The sequence below is a fragment of the Lissotriton helveticus genome, chromosome 2_2 (assembly GCF_964261635.1).
Source record: "Lissotriton helveticus chromosome 2_2, aLisHel1.1, whole genome shotgun sequence".
NCBI lineage: Eukaryota > Metazoa > Chordata > Amphibia > Caudata > Salamandridae > Lissotriton > Lissotriton helveticus.
Window position 1 is genome coordinate 153171576 of NC_136060.1, and position 27909 is coordinate 153199484.

The window sequence follows — 27909 nt, forward strand, 5'->3', positions numbered from 1 at the left end:
AGCACCGACAGGACTTCCTCCTTAGTAACTGGACCAAGGGAAGCCAACTCCGCCAATGGTGACTCAGGTTGGGAGCTGGGATTGTCCTCCAAAGAGGAGATCTCACCTAGCCGGGGAAGGGAAGCCAGTATGTTGTCGATTTTACTTTTAAAATACGAGGCCAGTTCTGTGCATTTTTTGCGAGGGTCCTCGTGGAAAACCTGAGGGTCGGGGGCATTGAGTAGCTCCTTAATGACCCTAAATGACTCTTTGGAAGAGTTGGCCGCAGAGCCAATGCGCTCTTCGAAGAATCCTGATTTTGCCACCCGAATAGCGGATTTGTACCTGCTCAGGGCCGCACGATATTCTTTACGATTCGCCTCACTCCAGTCTCTCCTCCAGGACCGCTCTAGCCTCTTACATCCTTTCCTCAGAGTTCTTAATTCTGATGAATACCAAGGTGCCGAGCCCACTCTCTTCCCCCTCGTAAGTTGTTTCTTTTTGGGTAGGAGAGTGTCTAGAGAATCCACGAGCCAGGTGTGGAAGTTCGCGTCAGCGACTATCGGGTTGGCTCCCTGAGAGGGCTGCGTGGCCTCCAAGTGTGCAGCCCAGGTGTCAACTGGGAGCCTCGACCAGGCTCTCTCCAGGGTGTGAACCCGTGGGACCATCGCAGCATATATAGATATGCAGACTGTATATGTTTATATATGTATGTATATATGTATATACATATACATATATATAAATGCATATGCATATATATGCATATATATATATGTGTATATGTGTTCGTGTAGAGAGAGGTAGAGAGGTAGAGGTGTAGAGGTAGAGGTAGAGAGGTAGAGGTAGAGAGTTAGAGGTATAGAGGTAGAGTCTAGTAGAGAGAGAAGTAGAGATAAGTAGAGAGAGGTAGAGAGTAGAGAGTGAGTAATAGAGAGTAGAGATAGAGTAGTAGAGAGCAGTAGAGAGAGTAGCAGAGAGTGAGTAGTAGAGAGTAGTAGAGTGAATAGTAGAGTGAGTAGTAGAGAGTAGTAGAGAGTGAGTAGTAGAGAGTGAGTAGTAGAGAGTAGTAGAGAGTAAGTAGTGGAGTGAGTAGTAGAGAGCAGTAGAGAGTGAGTAGTAGAGAGTAGTAAAGAGTGAGTAGTAGAGAGTAGTAGAGAGTGGGTAGTAGAGAGTGAGTAGTAGAGAGTGAGTAGTAGAGAGGGAATAGTAGAGAGTGAGTAGCAGAGAGAGAGAATAGTAGAGAGTAGTAGAGAGTGAGTAGTAGAGTGAGTAATAGAGAGTAGTAGAGAGAGAGTAGTAGAGAGTGAGTAGTAGAGAGTAGTAGAGAGTGAGTAGTAGAGAGTGAGTAGTAAAGTGAGTAGTAGAGTAAGAGTAGTATAGAGTGAGTAGTAGAGAGTAGTAGAGAGTGAGTAGTATAGAGTAATAGAGACTGAGTAGTAAAGAGTGCGTAGTAGAGAGAGAGTAGTAGAGAGTGAGTAGTATGGAGTAGTAGAGAGTGAGTAGTAGAGAGTAGTAGATAGTGAGTAGTAGGGAGTGAGTAGTAGAGAGAGAGTAGTAGAGAGTAGTAGAGTAGTAGAGAATGAGTAGTAGAGAGTGAGTATTAGAGAGTAGTGGAGTAGTAGAGAGTGAGTAGTAGAGAGTAGTGGAGAATATTCCAAAGTTTGGCACAGCACCACTTGCACAACCAGTCTAATCAAATCATATCATATCACTTAGAGTCCTTATTGAAGCGCTGAATCTTGGTGTATATTCAAATGCTTTTATTTTCCTTAAGTTTATGTACCACAGCCAGCTGACGTGTTTTGTTCTTTACAACTTCTTCAGGGCGTTCTTATTTCCTTCAAGTTATGTCGGTATCCTATTGTCATATAACTAGATATTTCTTCCAAATGTTAGACGAGTCGTAAGTACATTCTTATTCAAAGTGACTAGGTATCATTTTTTCCCCACACAATTCGGGCAGACTTGAGTAATTTATAGCATCCTCAAAGTCAGTCTTTCAAAAATTCCAAAGTATAGGACATGATAATCCAAATCCAAATGTTTCTCAAGAAAAGTAATTTTCAATTGTTCGGAATATCGGCGTTTGGGCAGATATGACCCACGGACACGGTTTATGACTTTTCTTGAGAAACATTTGGATTTGGATTAAAATGTCCTATACTTTGGAATTTTTGAAAGACTGACTTTGAGGATGCTATAAATTACTCAAGTCCATGGATACTGCTGGGAACGTCCCCAGCAACACCCATTGCACGCCCCTTTAACGCAGGACACTGCGTTAAAGGGACTGATATTTATCAGGCAGGATTACGCCACAAAAAGTGGCTTAGTCCTGCCTGATAAATATCACTCAGTCTTCTGCGCCACCAGAACGTCACAAAAAGTGACGTTCTGGAGGGGCCAGGAGCTCGTAAATAAGGCCCCATAGGTTTCACACTCGTTATAGTTAGGAATTAGCATTTAAAATACCTTTGAAATCCACTGCTGATGATGTCACATATTACATCATTCATGACATGGTCAGTGACATCACTGATGACATCTCAAATGACATCACTGATGACATCACTGATGACATCATCCAGTGAATGTGGTTTGCTTTGATATTTAAATATGTATTATTAATACTCTACTTTGCATTGAAGAATGAGTGGATATATAAGTATAAATGTGTGGATGGTGGATTTAGTAACAGTGTCATTGATTGTTTCCTTGACTAATTTGTAGAGTCTCACTATATATAATGTGCAGTTACTAAACTGTGTGAAAGTCTTTATTGCTTTGTCTTAATTGCTATGTTAAAGACTATATTTGTTATTGGTTTCTTAACTGAGTATTTGTATGGGTAAATGAATGTCTATGTGGTTTGGTGGGGGGTGTGTGATTGCCATAAAATGTGTGAATAGTTCATTCAGTAGGTATATGTGGTTAAGACCCATGTTATAACAGTTGTTTCAGTGAGTGTATATGTTTATGGGTGTGGTGGTGATGAAATATTTCTCTCAATGGTACATCTCCATTAAACACTGAAAAAAAGGCAGTGTATGTGACAGTTATATCTAATTAAGTGTGCCTAAGACTTAGTGATTGTATGAGTCACTATATGGATAACTGTATACTTGTAATAGTGATTTTATAACACACTAAGTGTGAGTTACTATCTATATAAATAGATGAAGTGGTGTTTGTATAAGTGTGTAGGTGAGTAAATGTAAGTATAATCAATTGTTTGCATACGTCAGAAGGATGTCTTTATAAGTGAATACAATGTGTGATGGTGTGTAATGTTGAAATAGGCGTATAAGTATATTTGATAGTGTTCTGTTGATTATTCACCGCATATAACACTGAATCTATAGGTAAGTGATTAGATGTGTGTATAGTTCTATGAATAACTGAGTGGGTTTTTAGAAATTTCTATTGGTGTGTCAATGGTTTCAAATATGGCACTTTCTATTTTACAGTGAGTGATGAAAGATTATACTAGTGTGTGATGAGGTGTATTTGATTGTCACATGGATGGTGTCATCAGTGATGTCATCAGTGATGTCATTTGAGATGTCATCAGTGATGTCATCAGTGATGTCACTGACCATGTCATGAATGATGTAATATGTGACATCATCAGCAGTGGATTGCGGGCGCGCAAGTTATATTGAGTACAACTAACTATAACAGGGGAATTTCAATGGTTTTGTGTGAGTAAAATATCCAGCTAACTATAACTGGTGTGAAACCTATGGTTTTTTCAGTGAATATATATATAGACATACATTTAGTGATAAACTGCTATTCTGCTGAAAAACATATATATACATATACATATATTCTATTTTCAGTTTCTGGTTAGAAAATCCGGCTGAGTCTACTCTTCTTGCAGCTTTTGCAGTTTTTGAGTAGTAAACAGATGACATTTGTGTGTCTTTTATACTTTTGGTTGAATTTTTTGTCTGATTTTATTGGTTCAGTTTGTTTATGGTTTATTTTTAATGTTTACTTTTCTTCTCGTTTGAATTCATTTTTAAGGTATACCCATTCATGGTGAATGCTAATTGTGGTGTTCTGCATGAGAAATACTTTTCAAATCAAGACATTTGCCATGTTCAACAACAGTGATGTCATAAGCCGAGACAGTTAGATATTTATTCATCATGTATAATCACCACACTGTTATGTGACCCAGTTATGCCTAGAAGGAAGCATTGCCATTTTACGTGACCACAGGTTCTTCCTAAAATTACCTTTACTTTTTCACTTCGACTTTTGACACACATTTGCATTTGTGACCGTTTGGATTAATTTTTGGGAAACACCATTCTTACTTACTCGAGTCAACTTCGCAAGAATACTATCATATTGCCTTGACACTGTGTACAAGGCCTACACATATGTTACACAAATGTACATGTTATTTTCATACATATGGCGACATAGCTATCTTTAGCACACAAACAATGGCAGCTTGATTACAATCTCAGCCCAAGGCAAGGATGTCTTTTGTTATAAATAAATATCTGTTTTTGGATGCTGGTAGAGGAGCAATTTTGCTGTCATCGAGAGGTCTCCACACTCTGGTGTTTATGCCCAGCAGCTGACTGATATCTCCATGAGGGGTGTCCAGCTTGAGAAGCAAGACGGTGTCCTACACTCTTTACCTACAGGTGATAGAGTTGGATCATTAAGCATGGGGATTCTTGGCAGAAGATATATATTTTCACCCTAGAGATGTAGGTTAGGGTACTCATAGTAGGAGGATGCCAGATTGTTAAACTGTTTCATATGCTTGCATATATACATTGTTTCAGCAAGATGATGGACATGTTTTATTTGTTCACTGTCATGATACTTCTAATAACTTTCATCTGTTTTTGTCTACTGATCATTGCAGCACATATATTCTATGCAAGAATCACATTGGTTCAACAAATATTGAAAACCTCCCTCCTTGTTCTTGTGTTCTAGATCTGTCACCCCGGGTTCCTGAGGGATCAGGGTTGTCATGTTCTGTGGTTTCCAGAAATATTTGCTCTCTACCTAGTTGTGGGGGGCTTATGGCGGTACTGTGAGTTATGTCTAAGGGACAACATATCCTGAGAGGGTGCACAGAATCAACTGACACCATACCTACGTTTATGCGGTTCCCAATAATCAGTTCCTACAGATTAGTGGAAACTACATGACATCTGCAGTCTATGACATGATATGGGAACACTGGTGGCTTTTGAAAGATTGCATTTTATCGCTACTGTGATCATCTTAACATTGTTTTCAAATATGTTAAGTTATGCATTGTGGAATGCATACAGATTTGCTGAGTGCATATATAAAGGATAGTAACTTCACCGTTTTGCTTGAGAAAGTTTGTTTTGCTTGTGGTTAATAAAGGCATGTAACTTGTGACAACACATTTAACACAGCTATGTATAACATGCATCACATTGGCCAGCGTTTTAGCAATTAACACTTAGGTGTACCTTTAGGTGCCAAGCAGACATTCAGTGACAGTCCCATATGTTGAAGGACACTTACCAGGGGCTATCATCTGTTTGATCTAAGTGGCTACTTTGCATTGCACTGCAGGCATGGTAACAGCAGTGAAGGTGGCAGCAGGTACCCAAATGAGCCTACAATTATAATAGAGGAAGAGTGGATTTTGTGTATAGCCATATTGTATGGCAGTATGTCAAGTGCCTTATAAAAATTGACATTGTGGTGACACCTACCTGACTAGATGAGTGTTGGGCTCTTGTATCAGTCTTTACTATGCATCTGCCAAACTGAGTGTATTTACTGCTCCCACTTATTGCAACATTGCAGACAAAGGATCTTGACAGAGTAAATAAGAGGACAGATGCCTTGTGTATTTAGTGCTTGTGTGTGGAGATTTAGTATATAAATAAGGTGTGTTAAAATTAAAAGTATTGTGTGAGTGAGTGTGTATTGTGCTGTGTATGTAAAAAAAACCTGTGTATTTGGTGTGCATACATGCTGTTTATGGGATGGCAAGATTTATAGGAGTGGGCACTATCATTTCACCAATTCTTATGTGTACATCTCACCTACCTTGAAAACAGTTGTTTACTGATTAGGCAGGACATGTATCTGGTGAGGGTGAAAGTATCAAGGACATGCTATTCCATTGAGGTGAATAGGGCCCTTCACTGAGGCATACAGCTGCTACCTCCTCTCATCTTTCAAATGCTCAATTCCCCTGTGGTGAATGCCTCTGCTAGAAATGCATTGAAGCTATTGTTGAGAAATAACTGTGAAGAGACTAAAGCAGCTTGGGAACAGTTCAGTTGTTAAGGATCAGAAATGGTCTTTGGGTTTACTCCACCTTGCAGGTGAAATGCTGTCCTTGACTACAAAACGTAAACTGATTAAGTCCTGCAATGTAGATACCACCCCCATGCAAGGGAACTGCACATGATGACTGGGCACACCAACAGATGGATTTTGCTGTGCCTTGTTATTGAATTAATTCATGTGAGGTACAGAGCAAGTGACCAGCTCCAAGTTTTAAACAGCAGAGTATTACAGGATCTTATGCACAAGTAGCAAGTACTACCAGAGTCACAGGGCATGAACAATCTAGGGGCGTACCAGCAAGTGGGAATATAGAAGTCTTTGCATGCCTTGATCGAGGAGATGAAAGCATATTTAGATACACTACCCTCTGACACCTCTACCTTCTGATTCAACCTTGGTATATCACTGAAAGTGTGAAGATATTCATGATGGAACACTCCTTGACCTCACACCTCTAAGTCAGCAGGTCTCACTTTCTCATCTCGGGCTAACCGGCAAGTCAGGGGTGGCTGACAGTGATACAGCCAATCGCATAGGAAAGGGTAAATGATATCCAGTTAGGGATCACACACTATAACAACTCTCAGAATGTGGAAGCATCCCAATATCAAGACATTTCTTTAAGCATCTTAAAAATTCTCAGGAGCCTCAAACGCCCACTTGATCTCAGCCACTGTGGGTCAGGCAGCCACTCCTGATTTCAGTTTCATGCTAAATCCCCTTCTGAGATCTTTAGTAAAGCTTGTGGCTCAGTTAGTGTTCTGATCACACCAGTAATTACTCTCAATTCAGCAGTGGTCCAGATCTGAAATGATGCTGCATCACAAACCCTGTCTTCCACACGTTGGAAGTTGAGCAGTCTCATCACAGACATGAAAAACCTGGAAAACCAAGCAATCCAGTGTCTTATGCAAGTAGAACCATCACAAGGAAAGAGTGGCTGGGGCTCTTAGGTCTAGGCACCAATTCATTTTGAGTCCCTGATCACCACATGTTTTAAAATTGAAAAGAAATATTTTAATTTATTTAGTTTATAAAGCATGACATCTACCTCAAACAGAGGTGTGCAGGCGCGACAGCAGGGTAGACAGAGAGAGAGGGGCTACCAGTGGTCTAGCTCCGGCTTAATAGCCAGGTCTTCAATGCCCTTCTGAACTTCATTTCAGATTGAATCAGGCATAATTTAATAGGTAGAGAGTTCCATAATCTAGTCATTTTAAACAAGAGTGCTAATGCAACAACACTGCTAAGTGGTGCCAAATACTGTACTATGTCTTCCACTAGTATACATCTTCTTAATTCCTAGCCGTTCTTTCCATCAAACACCAAAAAATAGGTCCCGCAAAATGCTGGCTCCCGGCCGCATGCAAGGCAGCAGCGTCAGCCCTGTCAGCATGACCCAAGACGTTGGCAAAATATACAATGTAGAAAAGGAAGGTGAGTCTGTCCCTCAAAGGCCCATCCACATCCATAAGAGATATTCTTGTTTTTGGTGTAAGACAAATATTAGTGAAACCAATGTTATAAATATATATGACTTGTGTCTCCACCAGCCACCACTTGCAGGCAATTGATCCTGTGATGAGATATCTTTGCTTATGTGTTTCATAGGAGAAATCCAACCATACATTTTTTACATATATGTTTCCCCAACCTTTTAATTTTCTTTTTAAATACATTTTTAATTGTCTTGCTTTGAAAAATGTATTAACATTTAACATGTTTTTCTGGCACTATATTTAATCATTTTACCGTTATAAAATTGTATGTAAGAAATAACTTTTACATTTTCAAGGGTCCTCTATAATTGAGTGGTGTTTGTCGCACATATCTTATAGTTACTTTAAAACCTTTTGCTGCAGAATTATCTATTATTTGTAAGGTTAAGGATTAACCTTACCCGATCAAGCAAGTTACTGATATCTTCTTAGTTTTCTACCCTTTGTAGATGGACTGCTAATTTGTGTGAAGAGTAACAGGCTAGATGTCTCTCACAATTGTTTCTTTCCTCTCTCTTCCTCATTAGGTTGACAATTAATGCAGAATGTTACCTTCAGCTTCATAACTTTCCAATGGATGAACATTCCTGCCCACTGGAGTTTTCAAGCTGTGAGTAGCAACATGCTCCATGTTTTTAGCTTTTGTTCAAAATACAGATTAACCAAAGAAGGAGACACAACTACCCAGTCTGGTTGCTCCTTATGACCTTTGACAATGTGCAGAGGGGTGAGTTGGACTTAGACATTACCAAAGGCCAGAACTTGCATACAACACCTGGCCTCTGGCAGAGTTAGACTCCTTGGGGCCTATCCACAAACTGTGCTTTTTAGTACATGAAGTACTACTACTGCAATACTAATCACATATTATAAAAATGTTATTCACTAACCTACAAGCAGAAACTGCAGCTTCTGATTCACATATCTTTTCTATGTTGAGATCTCCACCACCATGGCAAAGATCTGCTCAAGACGTAGGTCTTCAATTTAGGTGCAAATGTGAACTATATACTTTGAAATGGGAAGGGATTATGGAAATGTAAGGAGGGATTTAGGGAGGTAAATACACATACACCACAAAAGAGTAGGGCGTCTTGTATGCTACTTTTCAATAGTTACTACTATTGTAAGGGTACAAACACAGGACTAAATGTACTTCAACACATCTTGAAGTAAATCAGACACCACATATGGGCACTCACGGGTATTGAAAAACACTCCCATAGAAAATCTAGGAGACAGAGAATTAAAATAAAACCCCATTGGAAGTAATATTAAAATAATTCAATATAAATATGTATTCTAATGTTTTCAAGCAAATACGATGCACCAAGAAGAGCTCTGAGAAGCGGTGCCAGCAAAACCAGTCCTCAGGCAGTTCTCACCTCCGAATCAGATGTTACTGACACTGAGCAGTCCGGAGATGGAAGATCAGGCTCTAGAGTTGTGGGGCCCTCGCAGTCCTATTTTCGCGAGGAGTTCCAGTTAATGCGGCAGTCGTATCAGAGAGACAAGACAGACGCAAAGAGGCGGCTTCAACATCAGAAGGGGTGGCCTCATATACAAGGAGCAAGAGAGGCAACCAAAAGTAGTCCCAACTGAGGACCTTACAATCGTGAATTTGACATATAAACTTTCTAAAACTGAAAAAGAAGTCCTCAAAAAGGGACTCACATTTTGCCCATCACATGATTTTGAGTACACCCAAACAAGAATTGACTTATTCTTATTCACTCAGAAATTAAAGCTTTTAATATCATAAGCTTAGAAAGTTTGGCAATGCAACTCAAGTGAGTACAAGTAATTTATCGACAATGGACAATTTAGAGGAGGAGAATCTCAATCGCCTATACATTATGGACTGTCAACCCATTGGAAGTGAACAGGAACAACCTAGAGATGGTGCAGCAATTGCTGAACAGTTTGGCATAACACAAATAGTGAGTTAATTAGCTTAATAAGTATAAATACATTACATTACAAATAAGAGCAAAAACCGATTTCAAACCACCTTCAAAATGTATACCTTCAATGCCACAAGATGCAATCCGATGTGTTTGAAGAATCAGTCAAAACTAGTTTGGAAAAAATGAGGAGACAAAGCTCAAACAGCAACAAACTGTGGAATGTATCTCATGTACACCGTCAAGCACTGGAAAAATTGAAATACAATCCTAGCCTTGTCTGTATACCATCCGACAAGGGAGGGAACATTGTTCTGATGATGCGGGAATACTATTGCACAGAGGCATAACGACAACTAAGGGACACTACTTGTTATACAAAAATCAGCAAAGAAGAGTACAACAGTAGCATGGTCATTTCATTTCAAAAGCTTTATTCGGTGTATAATAACAACCATAAAAGCTTACATAAAACATAAATTACATATTTCATTTCATACTATAACAATAAACTTGGCAGAGGAGCAAAAAACAAGTGCAAAATCGCAAGGTAACAATATTCAATATGTGCAAGTAATGCAATAAAGTGGCTTGTACTTACAATGTACAAAATACATAACCAACAACAATCGCCTTTAGATATGTGAGCCTAATCAAAATATCATAAAACATGAATTACATCTTTCATTTCATACTATGACAATAAACTTGGCAAAGGAGCTAAAGACAAGTGCAAAATCGCAGGACAACAGTATCCGATATGTGCAAGTAACGCAATAAAGTGGCTTGTGCTTACAATGTACGATATACATAACCAACAACAATCGACTTTAGATATTTGAGCCTAATCAAAATATCAGAATTGCACAATGAAATCTTTAATTATTATAAAATATCTGACTGGTATAACCACTAATAGCAGTTGTTAGCCTATGAATCATGTGCAAATTATGCTAAAGTGTCTTATATAAAGTGACTAGTGCATACAGCTTATGATTGCAGTTAGTGGATTTATATGTAAGTGTGCCAAATGCGTTACAAGATTCCACGTACCAAATCAGTTTCTTTTCGTGCAGATTAAGTATAAGGTGCGGGGTATCTTAATTTGGCTTCCAATACATATAGGTTTTTAGAGTATAATTGATTTCCTGGCAGCAATACGTTTTAAAATATAAGATGCCACAAAAAAGCAAACATCTGAGCTTTCCAATGAGGATATTAACCTCAGAGCATTTTTGGTAGACCGAACATGATTTTTTAAAAACAGCGGCTTCAAATCATATTTCCTTAAGAAATAGTCAAATTTACAGAAAAATAAAAAATGACAGGTACTTTGCGTTGACATATTGTCACATGGACAAAGTGAACTAGTGCTTCTCTTCATGACTGGGAATGCCACTAGATGATGTGCAATCCCTAGCCTTAAACGTGTTAAAACAAAACGGTAAGAAGATATGGTTACTTCGTCCAGTTATGGCTGAAAGCCTGTTGTAAGATTTAATTGATTATAAAATACAACAGTAGGTTGTGACCTAATGAAACTACCTCTTATCTCATTTTTGTGGGCCTGAAATGGTTCTTTCAGATCTTTTTTAGCTATTGAAGCGGCATAATCTGGTTCGATAAAGATATTACAGTTAAATAAAAGACTGTACCGGTAATGAATATAGCTCAGCCAAGGGACACGTGAATTGTGGTCAAGCTTTAGGCAATCTTTAATAATACTTTGTGTAAATGCAGTTTCAACCTTGGCCCAAATCGAACGCCATAATAAAAGGGGGTGGAGAGCTGCCAAATCTGAAATATACTTTAGGCCCACTTCCTGGTGTATTAATTTGGTGGGGGCAGATGGTGGGGCACACAGCAGACGTTTGATGAATGTGTTTCGTCTTGCTGTAATGATTGTTCATAATGGTGGCCCCAAACTCCTGCACCGTAAAGTGCAGAAGATACACATATGGCATTATTTATAGTCACCATATCTTTAACTCTTCGTGCACCAACTTTTGCAGAAAATCGGAAAATGCCATTCGTATTCCTACTCATTTTATGACGTATGTTAACATATTCGTGTGACCACTTCCCGTTTCCCGCAAAAGTTACACCAAGATAACAAAAGGATTTAACTGATTGCATTTTAGTTCCTTCTAAATAAACAGCCTTTCCTGGTTTAGTTGTTGTATTTCCACATGACATTGCAAATGTATTAAATTTGTTAATTCGAAGTTTCCTGTCATTAATAAAAGATGTAAAATTATCGATAAGACGCTGGAGGCCAATGGGGGAACGTGATAATCAAACCGCATCATCTGCGTATAATAAAATGGGGACAGCCTGGCCTTCAATAGAGGGTGCATCAGCAGGGATTTGTTTTATTGTAATGTCCACTTGATTAATGAATCATGAAAACAAGAGTGGAGCAAGTACGCATCCCTGTCGGATACCCCTTTTCACCTTAAACAGGGGAGTACATTCACCTGCTGGGCCATAGCGCACTTTACTAGACAGCTTCTTGTATTCCCTTGCCAGAAAGTATATGATTTCCTTAGGGGCGCCGGTGTCCAGTAATATTTGCAAGTAGCATTGTCAAGTATCATGAATTGCTTGAGAAATGGGCAGCAGAGGGCATGCTTGATACAAATGAGTTCAAATTCCTGACATGCCAACAACCGGTCACACCGACCATTTACCATCTGCCCAAAATTCACAAGAATGCAACTACACCACCAGGCAGGCCCATTATTTAATCTAGGGAAAGCCTTACTGAAAAAATGTCACAATATCTGGACTTCTTTCTGATTGAACATGTGAAAACCTTACCATCGTATATCCGTGATAGCACAGACTTTATGAGAACTATTCTTGATATTGTATGGGAACCAGACATGTCAATGATTGTCTTTGATATTACAGGATTATATACATGCATTTCCCATGAACATGGCATACATGCAGTGAAATATTTTCTTAAAACTCGCTCATTAAGGTTTTCCAAACATAATGAAATGCTACTTGAGTTTCTGTCATTTTGCCTAAATAAGAAAAAAATTCTGTTTTAAAAACAATATTTCAGGCAATGTAGGGGGAAGACAATGGGAACCTGCTTCGCCCCCAGCTACGCAAACTTGTTCGTCGGCTGGTGGGAGAAGCAGGTTGCCTGGGCTGAAGAGAATCAGCACTGGGTCTCATCAATTACTGGGTGGTACCGATACCTAGACGGGCTTTTCATTTTTTGGAAAGGTACCCGAATGGAAGCTGAGTCTTTTATCAAGCATTTAAATGACAACACAGTGAACCTGCATTATAGTGGTAACATAAGTGACACTGAGGTAGACTTCCTAGATTTGAAAGTCTTTATTGAGGAAGGAAAAATATGCACATCAATATTTTGTAAAGCCACTGCAGGGAATTCGATTCTAGAAGCAAGTAGCTGTCATCCCAAATCCCTAAAGAATAGCATTTCGTATGGGGAACTGCTACGTCTTAAGAGAAATTGTACACTAGCCAATGATTTTGAAATTGCAGCTCAAGATTCGATGTCAAGGTTCAGAGCAAGAGGTTACTCGGATCAGATTTTAGAACAAGCATATGACAAAGTCCAAATATTTCCGAGAACAAATCTTCTTAGAGATAAGAAAAGAACAATCGTAAAAGACGACAACACACCTCGTTTTATCACCACCTTTTGAGAGACTCTAAATAAATACACAATATCATGACACATAATTGGCATATTCTTAAGGCAGATGGCATAATTGGGAATGAGATTGCAAGTCACCCCAAAATCACATATAGAAACAATCGATCTCTGGGAGATCTTTTAGTACATAGTCATTTTGACTCAGTTCCACGGACACCGAAACTAGATAATTTGACTGTAGTAGTAGTAGTAGTAGTTTATTTAGCATAGTTACTTAAAACCATTGCAATACAAAACAGGATAAAAACAAAGATTTGTTAAAACTACATGTTTGGTAAAATCGGCATATCACAGTCACATTTCCTCAGTTCAAATATACACAGGATGTCTTCCTGGTACGGTTAATATATATATATATTTAAAAAAAAAAGTTTAATTCTGTTTTCTATTATAAAATGTCTTTGCTATCCCGGTATCCTCATGATCTCATGAAGTCAGGTTTTTTGGCATTTTCTTTTCCACTGCCTTCATACATTTTACAAAAATGCAGTTCAGCTGAGGATCATGGGATGAAAAGCAGGCGAGAACCGCATTCCTTCGTGTACGTATCTCTCGTTGGTTAAAATGATGCTTCAGCAAGTATTTCCGTTCGTCCAGCAGTTTCTCGCAGGAGCAATCAAGTGCAGCATGTCCTCTTGCGCTGAGCCGCATAACCGACAAAGGGAGCCAGCTTTGGTTTTTATCCAGCATGGGAAGTTTTGAATGCAGAGTAGCAAGCCTAACCTGTATTTTAAGAAGCACATTTTGACGGATTTTGCATAACCCACTCCAAAGTAGCTCTGTGGTGCTATCGTTGAGTAAGAGTTCAGGGTCATCCAGCCGTGCGTTCTTTTTGAAAGGGCTGCCTTATCTTGGACCCACGATAGTTGTTTGATCGATTTCTTGACCAGTTTTTAAGTGTTGCATGGTTTACTGGGGTATCCCAGAGCTGCTTCAATCCCGTGATCACCAGGCTGCCCGTGAGGAACTTGGCTGCTGGTGAGGATGGATGTTGCATTAGCTCTGTCCATAGATGCTCGTTTAATGTTCCTTGTTTGGATTTCCTCACTTTGTCCCAGGCTGAAATATAGGCTCCCAGTCTTGCCAAGAGCTGTTGTTCAATGCCGAATTCTAGCCTGATTTGTGCTGGTGAGGTTCGCTTGGGCAGGCTGAAAATGATTCTGTAAGCAGCTGTAATTGTGTTATCAAGGATCTTGGCATCCCTTCCTCTAAGTACCTCGCTCCCATAGGTGAGTATTGCGAGGAGTTTAGCGGGATTACTTGCGCCAGTGGAAGAAGAGAGGGACAACAAAGTTTGCTGTTTAATGTTTTCAGTGAAATTGCCAGAGATAGCCCTTTTCCTCGTATACTTGTTCTCTGAGCAGAGAACTGCCCACTGTTATCGATCTTCACTCCTAAGTATTTGTATATTGGGGTGTCTCCAATTCTTGTCTTGTTCCAGAACCATGCTGTTGATTTTCTTTTATTCTTACTGATGGTCATCGTCTGGGTTTTGCTCCAGAGTGACCACTGCGCCTTTTACCAGGCCAGGTCACCCCCTTGCCTCCCACGCCTGCCGCTGCCTGCCTATGCTTGCTGCTAGGACGACCCAGCCGCCGCTGGGCCGCCCGGATCTCCCCCTGCCTCCCACGCTTGCCGCTTGACCCAGGGACAGACCCGCCGCCGCCGCCGGACGCCCAGAGGTTCCCGCCGCTGCCCCCCTGCGGCCCCGCCCACCACCAGCCCATTGGCCGCCCCGCTCCCGCCACCCAGCTGACCACTGCGCCTTTTACCAGGCCGGGTCACCCCTTGCCTCCCACGCCTGCCGCTGCCTGCCTCTGCTTGCTGCTAGGACGACCCAGCCGCCGCTGGGCCGCCCGGATCTCCCCCTGCCTCCCACGCTTGCCGCTTGACCCAGGGACAGACCCGCCGCCGCCGCCGGACGCCCAGAGGTTCCCGCCGCTGCCCCCCTGCGGCCCCGCCCACCACCAGCCCATTGGCCGCCCCGCTCCCGCCACCCAGCTGACCCGCCCACCCGGCTCCTACTTATGACGCCCCCAGAGCAACCGCGCAGCGGACGCGCGCAGCGGGAGCACCGATTGAGCGCCGAAGGTGCGCCAAAGGTAAGCCCGTCTACGCCCGTCCGCGCCTGGACCGCGCCCAGCGCCAGGACCCCTGGCCCCCGCAGACCCCAGCCCACCCGCCGGACGTACGACGCCGCCACCCTCAACGCACTCAACGCCGGCCGAACCCCTGGATGCTACCGAGCAGCCACGGACCCTTCATCTGCCAGTCCTGCAAGTTCTCCTGCATCCGGACCTGCACTGCACCAGCGTCCACCAAGCAGAACACCAGCAGCAACCACCTGAAGTGCATCCTGCTCAACACCCGCTCCATCCACAGACACGCCGTCGAGCTCTGGAACCTGCTCGACACCACAGCCCCAGACGTCGCCTTCCTCACGGAAACCTGGATGAACGCCTCCTCAGCGCCCGACATCGCCATCGCCATCCCGGACGGCTACAAGATCATCCGGAGAGACCGCGTCAACCAGACAGGAGGAGGCATCGCCATCATCCACAGGAACACCATCCGCATCACGACCAACACCGACGACACCATCGCACCCGCCGAACACCTGCACTTCCAGATCCACGTCAACCCCAAGACCACCCTCAGAGGCACCCTCATCTACAGACCCCCGGGACCACGCACACAATTCAGCGAGGACATCGCCGACTTCATCAGCCCGCTCGCCCTCCCCTCAGCCGACTACATCCTCCTCGGGGACCTCAACTTCCACCTGGAGAACAACGACGACCGCAACACCACCACCCTGCTGGAAAACCTCGCAAACCTGGGACTCAAGCAGCTGGTGACCACCCCCACCCACTACGCCGGACACACACTCGACCCGATCTTCTCTTCCAGCAAGGACATCGCCTTCAGCCACGCCACAGGACTCCAATGGACGGACCACAGCTGCGTCCACTTCAGCTTCAGAAGGACCACGCTCCACCATCACCAGCAACAGGCTCCCCGCAGAAGCTGGAACAAGATCACGGCAGACCAGCTCACTACGTCCTTGAGCAAGAACCCTCCCACCAGCACAACGAACCCCAGTCAAGCAGCCACCAACCTCACGAAATGGATCAGCGACTGCGCAGACGAACTCGCCCCGCTGAAGACCCCGCCGAGCAGACCCGGCAGCAAGAAAGCCCCATGGTTTAACGACGAACTCAAGAGCTCCAAGAAGAACTGCAGAGCACTCGAGAAAACCTGGCGCACAGACCCAACACCAGACAACATGACTGCCCTCAAGCTCGCCACCCGAAAACACCACCAGCTGATCCGCGCCACCAAGAAAACCGCATTCAAGGAACGACTGGACAACAACGCACACAACAGCAAGGAACTCTTCAACATCGTGAAAGAGCTCTCCAACCCCAACGCCGGAAACAACGACATCACCCATTCGCAAGACCTCTGCAACTCCCTCGCCTCCTACTTCCACAACAAGATCGCGGACATACACAACAGCTTCAGCACTCAACCAAAGCACGCCACTGTGGTGTTGGGTTCAAATCAGGCCTACATACTTTGTTAAACTCTCGAACGCTTTAGTATAGAAGTTGGCACGGACACTGGAAAAGGTAAAAGACAAGTTTATTAAGACCCCATGGGGTGGTGATACATTCCTACAGCACCCTTCGGTAATGTAAGAAGTAGCACACCGAACATCGATGCGCGACCCCTTTTATACAGTTTAATAGCAATAAAAAGATAGGCGGGTACAAGTTACACATTTTAGGTACATATAAGGTCATTTTTGGAACACAGCCAACATGTGGGAGGAGTTTCAACAGCACTGGTCAGTTAGTGTGAACATTCCTAAAGAGTGACCAATTGGTGCGTAATGCGCATGTGCGCTTGACCAGTACTAAAAATAGCCTGTTGCCGAGCAGACTAGTGACCATGGGTATCGAGAAAGGACGAAAGGGCACACTGACCACGAGGCAGCGTGTTTCATAGGAAACGGAAGTCAGAGGGATTCAAAATGGCCCCCGTTCGTTTTGGTCAAGTTAACAGAAAAGACCGTGTAGTTGTGCTAAACGCTAACTCAGGAGCTGCCAAAACACGACAGACGGCCCTTTTAGCGTTTAGCAAAAGCTACCTCATAGTGGACGTAGTCAGAATGTTCATCCTCAATGTTAATAGCCATTATTTTCAAAACTTCATCATTGATCAGTTGCTCTTGCTTAACAAAAGCTCGTTTGGACGGAATACAGGCTGTGATACATACAGAACATAATGTAGGGCCACATTGAATACATAGACAAAGAAAAAATAGTACTCCAATAAAAACACAGAGAATCGTTAATAATTTCCAACCCCAAGTACTAAGCAGGGTCCAGAACCAACCAGAAAAGGTCCATGTTCCATTTTCTGGGTGGATCTCAGCAGCTATTTTATGTAATTTTGTAATCGAATCATATACAGAAGGTGAGTTATCTGGTACGTAAACGCAACAACTACTTCCGATGACGCGGCATGCTCCACCTCTATCAGCTAGTATCACATCTAGAACCATTCGATTCTGGAGCGCCACAATTCTGGTAATTTGCAATTCCTCAGTAATATTCCCTAAAGCGGAGGCAGTTTCATTAGCGACGGCTTCCACCACACGTGTAAGCCGCCTTATCTTCCTGCTATTCAGTGCAGCTCCTACGAATGAAAATAACCCCAAATTGAAATCTACATATTGTTGTAATGTGGTATCAGTCTGGTCTATTTCATCAAAATCTATTGTTCGCTTGACCCTGTTCAGTATGAAATCATGGTACAGAACGTAATCATTGTGGTACATGGGAGGAGCAATAAATACAGGTGGTAATACAAAAGCTATATAACACGTTCCTAACCAACCCAATGGTAGACGATGGTATCCCTTATTTCCACAAATGAAATATGTGTTACGTGAAGCTACAAATGCAATTCCAGTTGGTGTATCAAAGGTAAGTGTAATATTACATTCACTGCGGCCTACAGGGATTGTACCTTTATTTCTAATACACAAATCTGCTTTTGTATCAATGACTGTTATCATATGCGAGCTCGTCACATTTATAAGTCTTTGATTCGTATATACACGAGGTGTAGAAACATTGTCCGGACGGTACTCTTCCCATTCAAATTTAGTTCCTTCAGCATGTGGATAGCCGTCTTTGTCGTTATAACATATTTTATTCAACCGAAAAAGTAGTCCACCTTTCGTTGGCCATCGCAGAGTAAAAAGAAGAGTGTACCAAGCATGACAAGAACCATTATGAGAAAACGGGAGAGGAATGAGTGGTGTTCCTCCCTTCTTCTGATGTCCGGGCAACATCCCACATACCCAACAATTGGACGTGTTGGTCATGTTATGAGTATGATGCAGAATCTTAATAAAGCTGTTATTCAAATAAGTCTGCCTATGTCTTTCTTCGTGAAAAGGCAGAGTGAAATGAAAATGTTCAGACGGACTTGGAGTGGTGGGCAGTAAATATTCTCGTACAGGAAACAACAGTTCTATAGTCCAGGCTAATACTGCGATCGCCACTACGGTCAAGACAAACAAAACAGCACCAAGAATTCTCCCTTTTTGTGTCGAAGGAGATGCCATAGTTCACAAGACAATACTCTTCACAAGCAACACTAAGCGAGAAAAAATAAAACGATGGTTCTGAACCGAGGCTGCCGTTGATTTGTTCTCCGGGATTCAAGACGGGTGTCGCTACACTGGGCAGAACTGATCCCCCCCCCTTGATATTCCCGGCTTCCGTTTCACAAACCTCAGAGCGGTTACCAACCAGTTTCAAAAACAAAAAAGGAATCTTATTTCCTGGGGCGTAGATTGTACTTCACTTTATCAGAAACAACGTGGTCCGGGAAGGCTCCCTCCAATTCATCAGGCGTGACAGCTGGGCTCTTTTCTGTATCCAAAATCTTTCTGTAGTCGGATAGCACCACAGGGCTCACCAGATCCGGAGAGACACGTCGGCAATGCGTTGAATGTATCCACCGCTTCTTGTTGGTGACTCTGACAGCAGTTCGCGTAGCCAGCAGCACTTGCTCAGGGCCATGCCATCTCGGTTCCAAACTGCTGGATCGCTCAAATACTTTGACCATCACGTGGTCTCCAGGGCGGAGATCGTGAGCCTCACCAGTGGAGTTATCAGGGAGCGCCTCTCGAACCTGTTGATGAATAGAAAGCAAATCATTTGTCAATCGTGCCAGATAATCGTTCATCATTATACAAGGCATATCATGTATCAAACGAGGTTTTGGAACTCCCCAAATATTCATAGGCCTTCCAAACACCACTTCGTAGGGTGTGAGGCCAGATCGAGAATGTGGCACTGATCGAATGGACAGCAATGCCAGAGGCAAAGCGTCCGGCCATTTCAGAGATGTAGATGCCACTATCTTTGCTAACTTCAGCTTCAGAGTTGCATTGTATCGTTCTACTAAACCTGCTGATTGCGGATGAAAGACAGCATGGAATCGTTGTTTGATTCCCAATCCTTTCAGGACATATTCCACTACTTTCCCAATGAAATGAGGGCCATTATCACTCCACATAAGTTTACAAACTCCATAGCGCGGGAAGTATTCCTTCAGTAACACCTTAGCTGTTGTCAATGCTGTATTGTCTTTCGTAGGGTAAGCCTCAATCCATTTGCTGAAGGCACACACCACTACTAGGACATACTTGAGATTATTACATCGCTCCAGCTGGATGTAATCCATTTGTAGTACTTCGAATGGTGCAGTAGGTGGAACAAACCCACCTTTAGGAGTATGAGTCCCTTGTCCAGGATTGTGCTGCAAGCATATCAGACAGGTCTGCACTACTCTCTTAGCCGTGCTAGCAATGTCAGCATTTTCCCAAACTCGTGTAAGCAATTTAGTAATTGCGAGAGCTCCAATGTGTGCCAGCCCGTGTGTCATTTGCACCATTGTTTGTAAATAGGCCATGGGTAGTTTCCATCTCTCCATATCTTTACTACGCCAGCAACCCTCATCATCTAATACTCCTTCAGTGGCCCATTTCACAAGTTCTGCCTCTGATGCTGACTTCTGTATATCTAGTATTTCTTCTCTAGCATCATGCCACCGCTCAGCTTGTGACTTCACCACATACATGGGGAAATTATTTTGCAGCATAGCGGTCTCTCTCGCAATGCGGTCTGCGAAAGCATTGCCTTGCCCTATTTTGTCCGTCACCTTTTTGTGTGCACTGCACTTGACTATTGCAACTTTCTCTGGGCATAACAGTGCATTAAGGAGATCGCGTACCAATTCTCCATGCATGATGTGTACTCCGTGTGAAGTCAGGAATCCTCGTTCCTTCCAAAGTAGGCCAAAATCATGCACTACTCCAAAAGCGTAACGACTATCCGTGTAAATGTTCACACATAGTCCAGCACTTAACTCACATGCCTTCGTTAAGGCTATCAACTCAGCCGCTTGAGCCGATTTTTGGGGTATCCGTGCTGCTTCTACCACGGTCTTAAGTGTCGTGATCGCATAAGCTGCGGAAGTCGTACCATCTGGTAACCTCACGCACGATCCATCAACCCACAGTTCCCCATCTACATCTGGAAATGGCGTATCCTGTAAATCGATACGACCCTTTGTCTGTTCCTCAGTCAGAAAAACACAATCATGTTGTTCTTCCTTCTGGGTCTCAGCAACAGGATCCGGCAGTAAAGTAGCAGGATTCAGTGTCGCACATCGCTTTAGTGTGATGTGCGGCGCCAACAACGTTAGCTCATATCCTGTCAAACGGGCACTGGTTAGATGCTGCGTTTTTGTTTGATTCAGTAACGCATCTACCGCATGGGGAACTAGCACCAACAATTTGTGTGACAAAACTATTCCCTCACTTTGTCGTATCGCAACTGCTGTTGCTGCAACTGCTCGAAAACATCCAGGCAACCCTCGAGCCACAGGGTCGAGTACCGCCGAGAAATATGCACAAGGCCTCTGTTTGTCTCCGTGTGTCTGCACTAACACTGACAATGCACACCCATCCTTCTCGTGTACATATAATGTAAAAATCTTCGTGTAATCAGGTGTACCTAACACTGGTGCAGAACAAAGAGCTTGTCTCAATTGTTCAAAAGCGTTCTGACATTCATCCGTCCATTCAATGGGAATCGGTATATCTTTAGACAACAATGCTAACAATGGTTTAACAATATGCGAAAAACCCAATATCCATTGCCTACAAAAAGACGTCAAACCTATAAAGGCGCGAATATCCTTCTGAGTGCGAGGGACTGGAGTATCTAGGATTGCTTGAATTCGATCTGGTGTCAATGCACGGCCCTCCTTAGACAAAAGATGACCGAGGTAGGTCACCTTTGGTCTACAATATTGTAGCTTTTTCTTCGAAACTTTATGATTATGTTTAGCCAGGAAGGAAAGCAAGGAAAAGGTACTCTTCTCACATTGTTCTGGCGTGTCTGCAGCAAGTAAGATATCGTCTACATATTGAATGAGAACCACTCCCTCTTGTAAGTCAAAGGAATCAAGCTGTCTTTTTAATGCCTGACTATAAATGCTAGGACTTTCAGTATAGCCTTGAGGAACTCGACAGAATCTGTACGATTTATTATTTAATGTAAAGCCGAATAGATATCGACTGTCAGGATGTACAGGGATCGAAAAGAAGGCGTTCTTCAAATCGATGACTGTAAAAGTAGTTGCCGTCGATGGAACCAACGTAAGCAACGTGGTGATGTCAGACACCACCGGGTACTGAGGCACTACTATCTTGTTTATTTCCCTCAAATCAATAATGAAACGGTAAACCTTAGCATCTGTATCTCTTTTAAGGATCGGTAAAATTGGGCTATTGCAAACATTGTAGGGGACTTCCTCAACTACTCCTGCCAAAATCAAATCATTCACAATGTGCATCAAAGCAAGTTCTCCTTCTCTGGAAATCTTATACTGTGGGACACGTGGTAGAGACACTCCCTCCTTTACAGTAATACGTACTGGAGGGATTAACATCTGCCCCACATCCGTGTCAGAAGTGGCCCACAACGTTTTTGGTAAGGAGGCCAATACTTCAGATTCATGGAGAAAACACACTCGCTTAAAGTCTGGGTAATTCTCATTCAACACAACTCGCACTCCTTCTGGGGCACAGCGAATAGTAGCTCGAAAGTGTTTTAACATATCGAGTCCAATAATATTATCTGGTGTATTTGGAGACAACAAAAAGGGACAAGGGGCAGCAAATTTATCAACATGAAATGCAACTGGTTGAGACAATGGGCTAGAAGTAGGTGTTCCATCGAACCCTATTGCTGTAATTACCTCGCCAGACAGGGGAGCCCTTGGAACCAAGTATTTGGACAAAGCGCTACGAGTAGCTCCTGTATCGACCAGAAATTGATCAGTAGAACCCAGAACATGTGCTTCTATGTATGGACCCCTCTGATCAACTGGTACCTCAACCGATTCCACACCCCATCCTACGCAATCCTATGCGTAATGCTCATCCCGTGGTTCAGCAGGACCACCCTCATTTATCTGATATTGATTGCGATTATCAAACGTATTATAATCTGACTGACCACGACCCCTTGCTCCATATCCTCCACGATCATTCGTGCCATAACCTCCTCTTGACCCTCCATAATAATTCCTAGATCTCCCACTTCCTCGTCCCCTCAAATTACGCTGCTCTCGAAACACCGGACAGTCTGCAATCCAATGCCCAAACTGTTTGCAGTATGCACATTGATTCACAGAAATGTCAGAACGAGGGGGAGGAGCATTACTGTATGATCCTCGCCCTCCTCTACTGTTTCCTCTCGTAGCCTGAACCTGAGCTAACATTACCTTCGTCTTCAAATCCTTCGCCTTCTTGTCACTACTTTCTTTCGCCTCTAATTCCTGTCTTTCATAATATTGAGCCATAGTCAATAAAGAAGCAGGGGTTGCTGTGGTCCATGAACTTTCACTCGCTTTTAATCGTTTCGCAATCTCCAGTAGGAGATTAGCTACATACTTATCAACGAATAGATGCCTGCCAGTATCTTCTGTCAATAATTGACCACTGTAATCATGGAACGCTTCCTCGAAGCGAGAGAAAAAATCGGAAACTGATTCATCCGCTTTCTGCTTACAAGAGGCTAATATAGTCCAATCAATCTTTTTAGCGGGAGCAAGAGTCTTTAGTTTTGTTAGTATGGCCCCTGGAAGGTCTAATATTAATTGACACGGCTTACATGCTGGTTCTCTATCTAAATCAGCCTGAACAAGATCTTTCCAAGTGGCCCCGAGAGTCGTGAGGTCATCAAACCTACGAATTACTCTCCACATATCAGGGGGCAATATCAACCCGAAAAATAGATCAATATCAACTAACGTCATGATACATGAAGAAATTGCACTTTCAACATTTTCATAAAAAGCCGCAGGGTTTTTACGGGGATCAGGTAAAGCGTTCTTAAGCGCCATGACATCTGCTCTATTCCAAGGCGTATAAACCCAATTATATACAAAATACCCTTTCGCGTCTTTGGATCTTTTATCATCATCTGTGCCATCCCCTTTATGAGGGACATATAAAGGCGCAGCTTCTCGCATAGGTCTAACATTAATCGCAGCGATCTTATCTGTTTCAAAAATAGGGCATTCTTTGGATATCCCCGTCGCTCCGGACGTAGACGAATTCTTTGACTTTTCCAACTCCCGTAGTCGTGTCGCCTCATTACGCAGTTCAATCAAACGCTTGAAGAAGTCGTCCGCATCTGGTACGCTGTGTTCGATCACTATCCTCGTCTGATTCCTCGCTCGGAGCCGTTGGTGCGACGTACGGGGGCGGACAACGATCTAGTAATGAAAAATCATCCGTTTCATTAGTAAGGACTGGATAGAGAGGACGCCTGATAGGGAATTGACCATTAACCTGTAAATTGCGTTCTCGTCTCTCCCTCTCTTTCTTTTCCTGTAATTCCTTCTCCTGTAGCTGTAAAGCTTTGTCATGTGTAGCCTTCCGCTGCACTTTCTCCGCCAAGGCTTCCTCACGCTTCGCTCGTTCACGCACCTCTTTCTCCCACATACGCACACAATCAAACATATCTTGTCTAGACCTTCGCTGAAACAAACACTGCTCTACATATTGTACCTTTCGAAGGTCAAACGACCCATATAGTGGCCACTGTAATTCATGATCAGTTTTAGTATACTTATGCCATAATGTACTATACATTATAGGTGGAATACCGAATTTGACATACATTTCACGATTTGGAGTCCCCTCTGGGGGAGCCGGCTGTTTTTCACTTAATCGATAATTGGTACCATTTTCAGAACAGCACATCCTACGGAGTGTGCTAAAAACAGGCATGTTTCAAAAAGTACCATGAAAGCACGATACTACAAAAATGACACCTAACGCGGTGTACCGTTCAAATCAAATAAATCAGAGAAATATCCCTACATGCCTGCCTATGTGAGGTGCACTTCACATATTCAAATTCAAATTCAAAGATTCAAAACGTTAGCTAACAAATTCAAATTCAAATTCAAAGTTTCAAAAAGCCACAGTAAGTGTCAGTAGACTACCTCACCAATCAAAAGCTTACCAATTTTCTTTTCAAACGTCCAAAGTCCAACTGCCAAGTTCTGTGGTCAAATCAGCCAAAACGGCACATCACGACAATCCAAGATCAGAATCTCAGTCGAAGACCGGCGCCACCTGGAAGGTCAGATCGGAAGGACGGGAAAACACACCGTGGGTGCCGAGACTCGGGTCACTCAGTGGCAGCGTACGCGTCCATGGCGAGTTTCCTGACCTTCGTCACGACCTCTCCTTCGGGCATCCGAGTCGCCGATGAGTCCCTTCGTGGTCGCCAATTTGTGGTGTTGGGTTCAAATCAGGCCTACATACTTTGTTAAACTCTCGAACGCTTTAGTATAGAAGTTGGCACGGACACTGGAAAAGGTAAAAGACAAGTTTATTAAGACCCCATGGGGTGGTGATACATTCCTACAGCACCCTTCGGTAATGTAAGAAGTAGCACACCGAACATCGATGCGCGACCCCTTTTATACAGTTTAATAGCAATAAAAAGATAGGCGGGTACAAGTTACACATTTTAGGTACATATAAGGTCATTTTTGGAACACAGCCAACATGTGGGAGGAGTTTCAACAGCACTGGTCAGTTAGTGTGAACATTCCTAAAGAGTGACCAATTGGTGCGTAATGCGCATGTGCGCTTGACCAGTACTAAAAATAGCCTGTTGCCGAGCAGACTAGTGACCATGGGTATCGAGAAAGGACGAAAGGGCACACTGACCACGAGGCAGCGTGTTTCATAGGAAACGGAAGTCAGAGGGATTCAAAATGGCCCCCGTTCGTTTTGGTCAAGTTAACAGAAAAGACCGTGTAGTTGTGCTAAACGCTAACTCAGGAGCTGCCAAAACACGACACCACGACCGAACCACCGCCCCCCACCACCACCCTCCGCGCCTGGACCCCGATCAGCACCGAAGACACCATCCGCACGATGAACTCCATCCACTCCGGATCTCCGACAGACCCCTGCCCTCACCACGTCTTCAACAAGGCCGGCGCTGTCATCGCACCCCACCTGCGGGACATCATCAACACCTCCTTCGACATCGCCACCTTCCCGGAGAGCTGGAAGCACGCCGAACTCAGCGCTCTACTCAAGAAACCATCAGCAGACCCCACCGACCTCAAGAACTACCGCCCCATCTCGCTGCTCCCGTTTCCGGCCAAAGTCATCGAGAAGACCGTCAACAAGCAACTGGCCGCCTTCCTCGAGACGAACGGATCCCTCGACCTCTCGCAGTCTGGCTTCCGGGCCAACCACAGCACCGAGACCGCCCTGATCGCAGCCACAGACGACATCCGAGCTCTGCTCGACAACGGAGAAACAGCGGCCCTCATCCTCCTGGACCTCTCCGCGGCCTTCGACACTGTCTGCCACCGCACCCTAGTACAGCGCCTCAGCAACTTCGGAATCCAGGAGAAGGCACTGGAGTGGATCACCTCCTTCCTCACCGGAAGGACACAGAGAGTCCGCCTCCCCCCGTTCAGATCCGAGGCCACCGAAGTCATCTGCGGCGTTCCTCAAGGCTCCTCGCTCAGCCCAACTCTCTTCAACGTCTACATGAGCCCCCTCGCAGCCATCGCACGCCAGCACAACCTGAACATCATCTCCTACGCCGACGACACCCAGCTGATCCTCTCCCTCACTAACGACCCCGCCACCGCCAGAGCCAACCTGCACGACGGGATGACAGAAGTAGCCAAATGGATGTCGAACAGCCGCCTGAAACTGAACTCAGACAAGACGGAAGTCCTCATCCTGGGATCCTCACCCTCCGCCTGGGACGACTCCTGGTGGCCCCCCGCCCTGGGCAGCGCACCCAAACCAACTGACCACGCACGCAACCTGGGCTTCATCCTGGACTCCTCCCTCTCCATGACCAGACAAGTCAACGCCGTCTCCTCGTCGTGCTTCCACATCCTGCGAATGCTACGCAAGATCTTCCGATGGATCTCCACCGAGACCAGGAAGACGGTCACCCAGGCCCTCGTCACCAGCCGTCTGGACTACGGCAACTCCCTCTACGCCGGAACCACCGCCAAACTCCAGAAGAGACTCCAGCGGATCCAGAACACCTCAGCACGACTCATCCTGGACATCCCCCACCGAAGCCACATCTCCGGACACCTGAGAGACCTGCACTGGCTCCCGGTCAACAAGAGAATCACCTTCCGGCTCCTCACCCACGCGCACAAAGCCCTACACAACCAAGGACCAGGATACCTCAACAGCCGCCTCAACTTCTACGCTCCCACGCGCCAGCTTCGATCGACCAGCCACGCCCTCGCCGCCGTCCCCCGCATCCGAAGAGCCACCACAGGAGGAAGGTCCTTCTCCTACCTGGCCGCCAAGACTTGGAACTCCCTTGCGACCCACCTCCGCCTGACCCAGGACCACCTCGCCTTCAGGAAGCAGCTCAAGACCTGGCTATTCGAGCAGTAGCGGACCCCCCCACCCCAGCGCCTTGAGACCCTCCGGGTGAGTAGTGCGCTATACAAATGCTCTGATTGATTGATTGATTGATTGATTGATTGATTGATTGATTTATTGTCAGCTCGTTTTCGTTTGAATAGCTGTATGTTGCGTTCAGAAGATGTTGGAGCCCTACCTTTGTGTGGCTTTTTAAGACAATATTGTCTGCGTATAGTAGACAAGGTAAATGGAGTCCTCCTAGCTTAGGAGCATGGGCATTGCAGCTGTTTAGAATCGGAACAAGGTCACCTAAAATAGGTTGAATAAAGTGGGGGCCAGGACACAGCTCTGTTTCAGGCCCTTGCTGGTCGGTATGCGCCTGGACAAAACTGATCCATCCCCCACCTTTATCTGTACCCAGGTCTCTGTATGAAGGTTGATCAGCAGATCCAACAGAGGTCTCGATATCCCCCA

At 44.1% G+C, this 27909-nt stretch overlaps 1 protein-coding gene across 1 annotated transcript in view; it reads left to right on the top strand.

The window, feature by feature from the left end:
• GABRG1 (gamma-aminobutyric acid type A receptor subunit gamma1) overlaps positions 1 to 27909 on the top strand; it is a 656698-nt gene that overhangs the window by 240942 nt on the left and 387847 nt on the right. The window contains exon 4 of the mRNA XM_078678237.1: positions 8321 to 8403. Coding sequence (XP_078534363.1) covers positions 8321 to 8403 — 83 coding nt within the window. The remainder of the gene's footprint in view (positions 1 to 8320; positions 8404 to 27909) is intronic.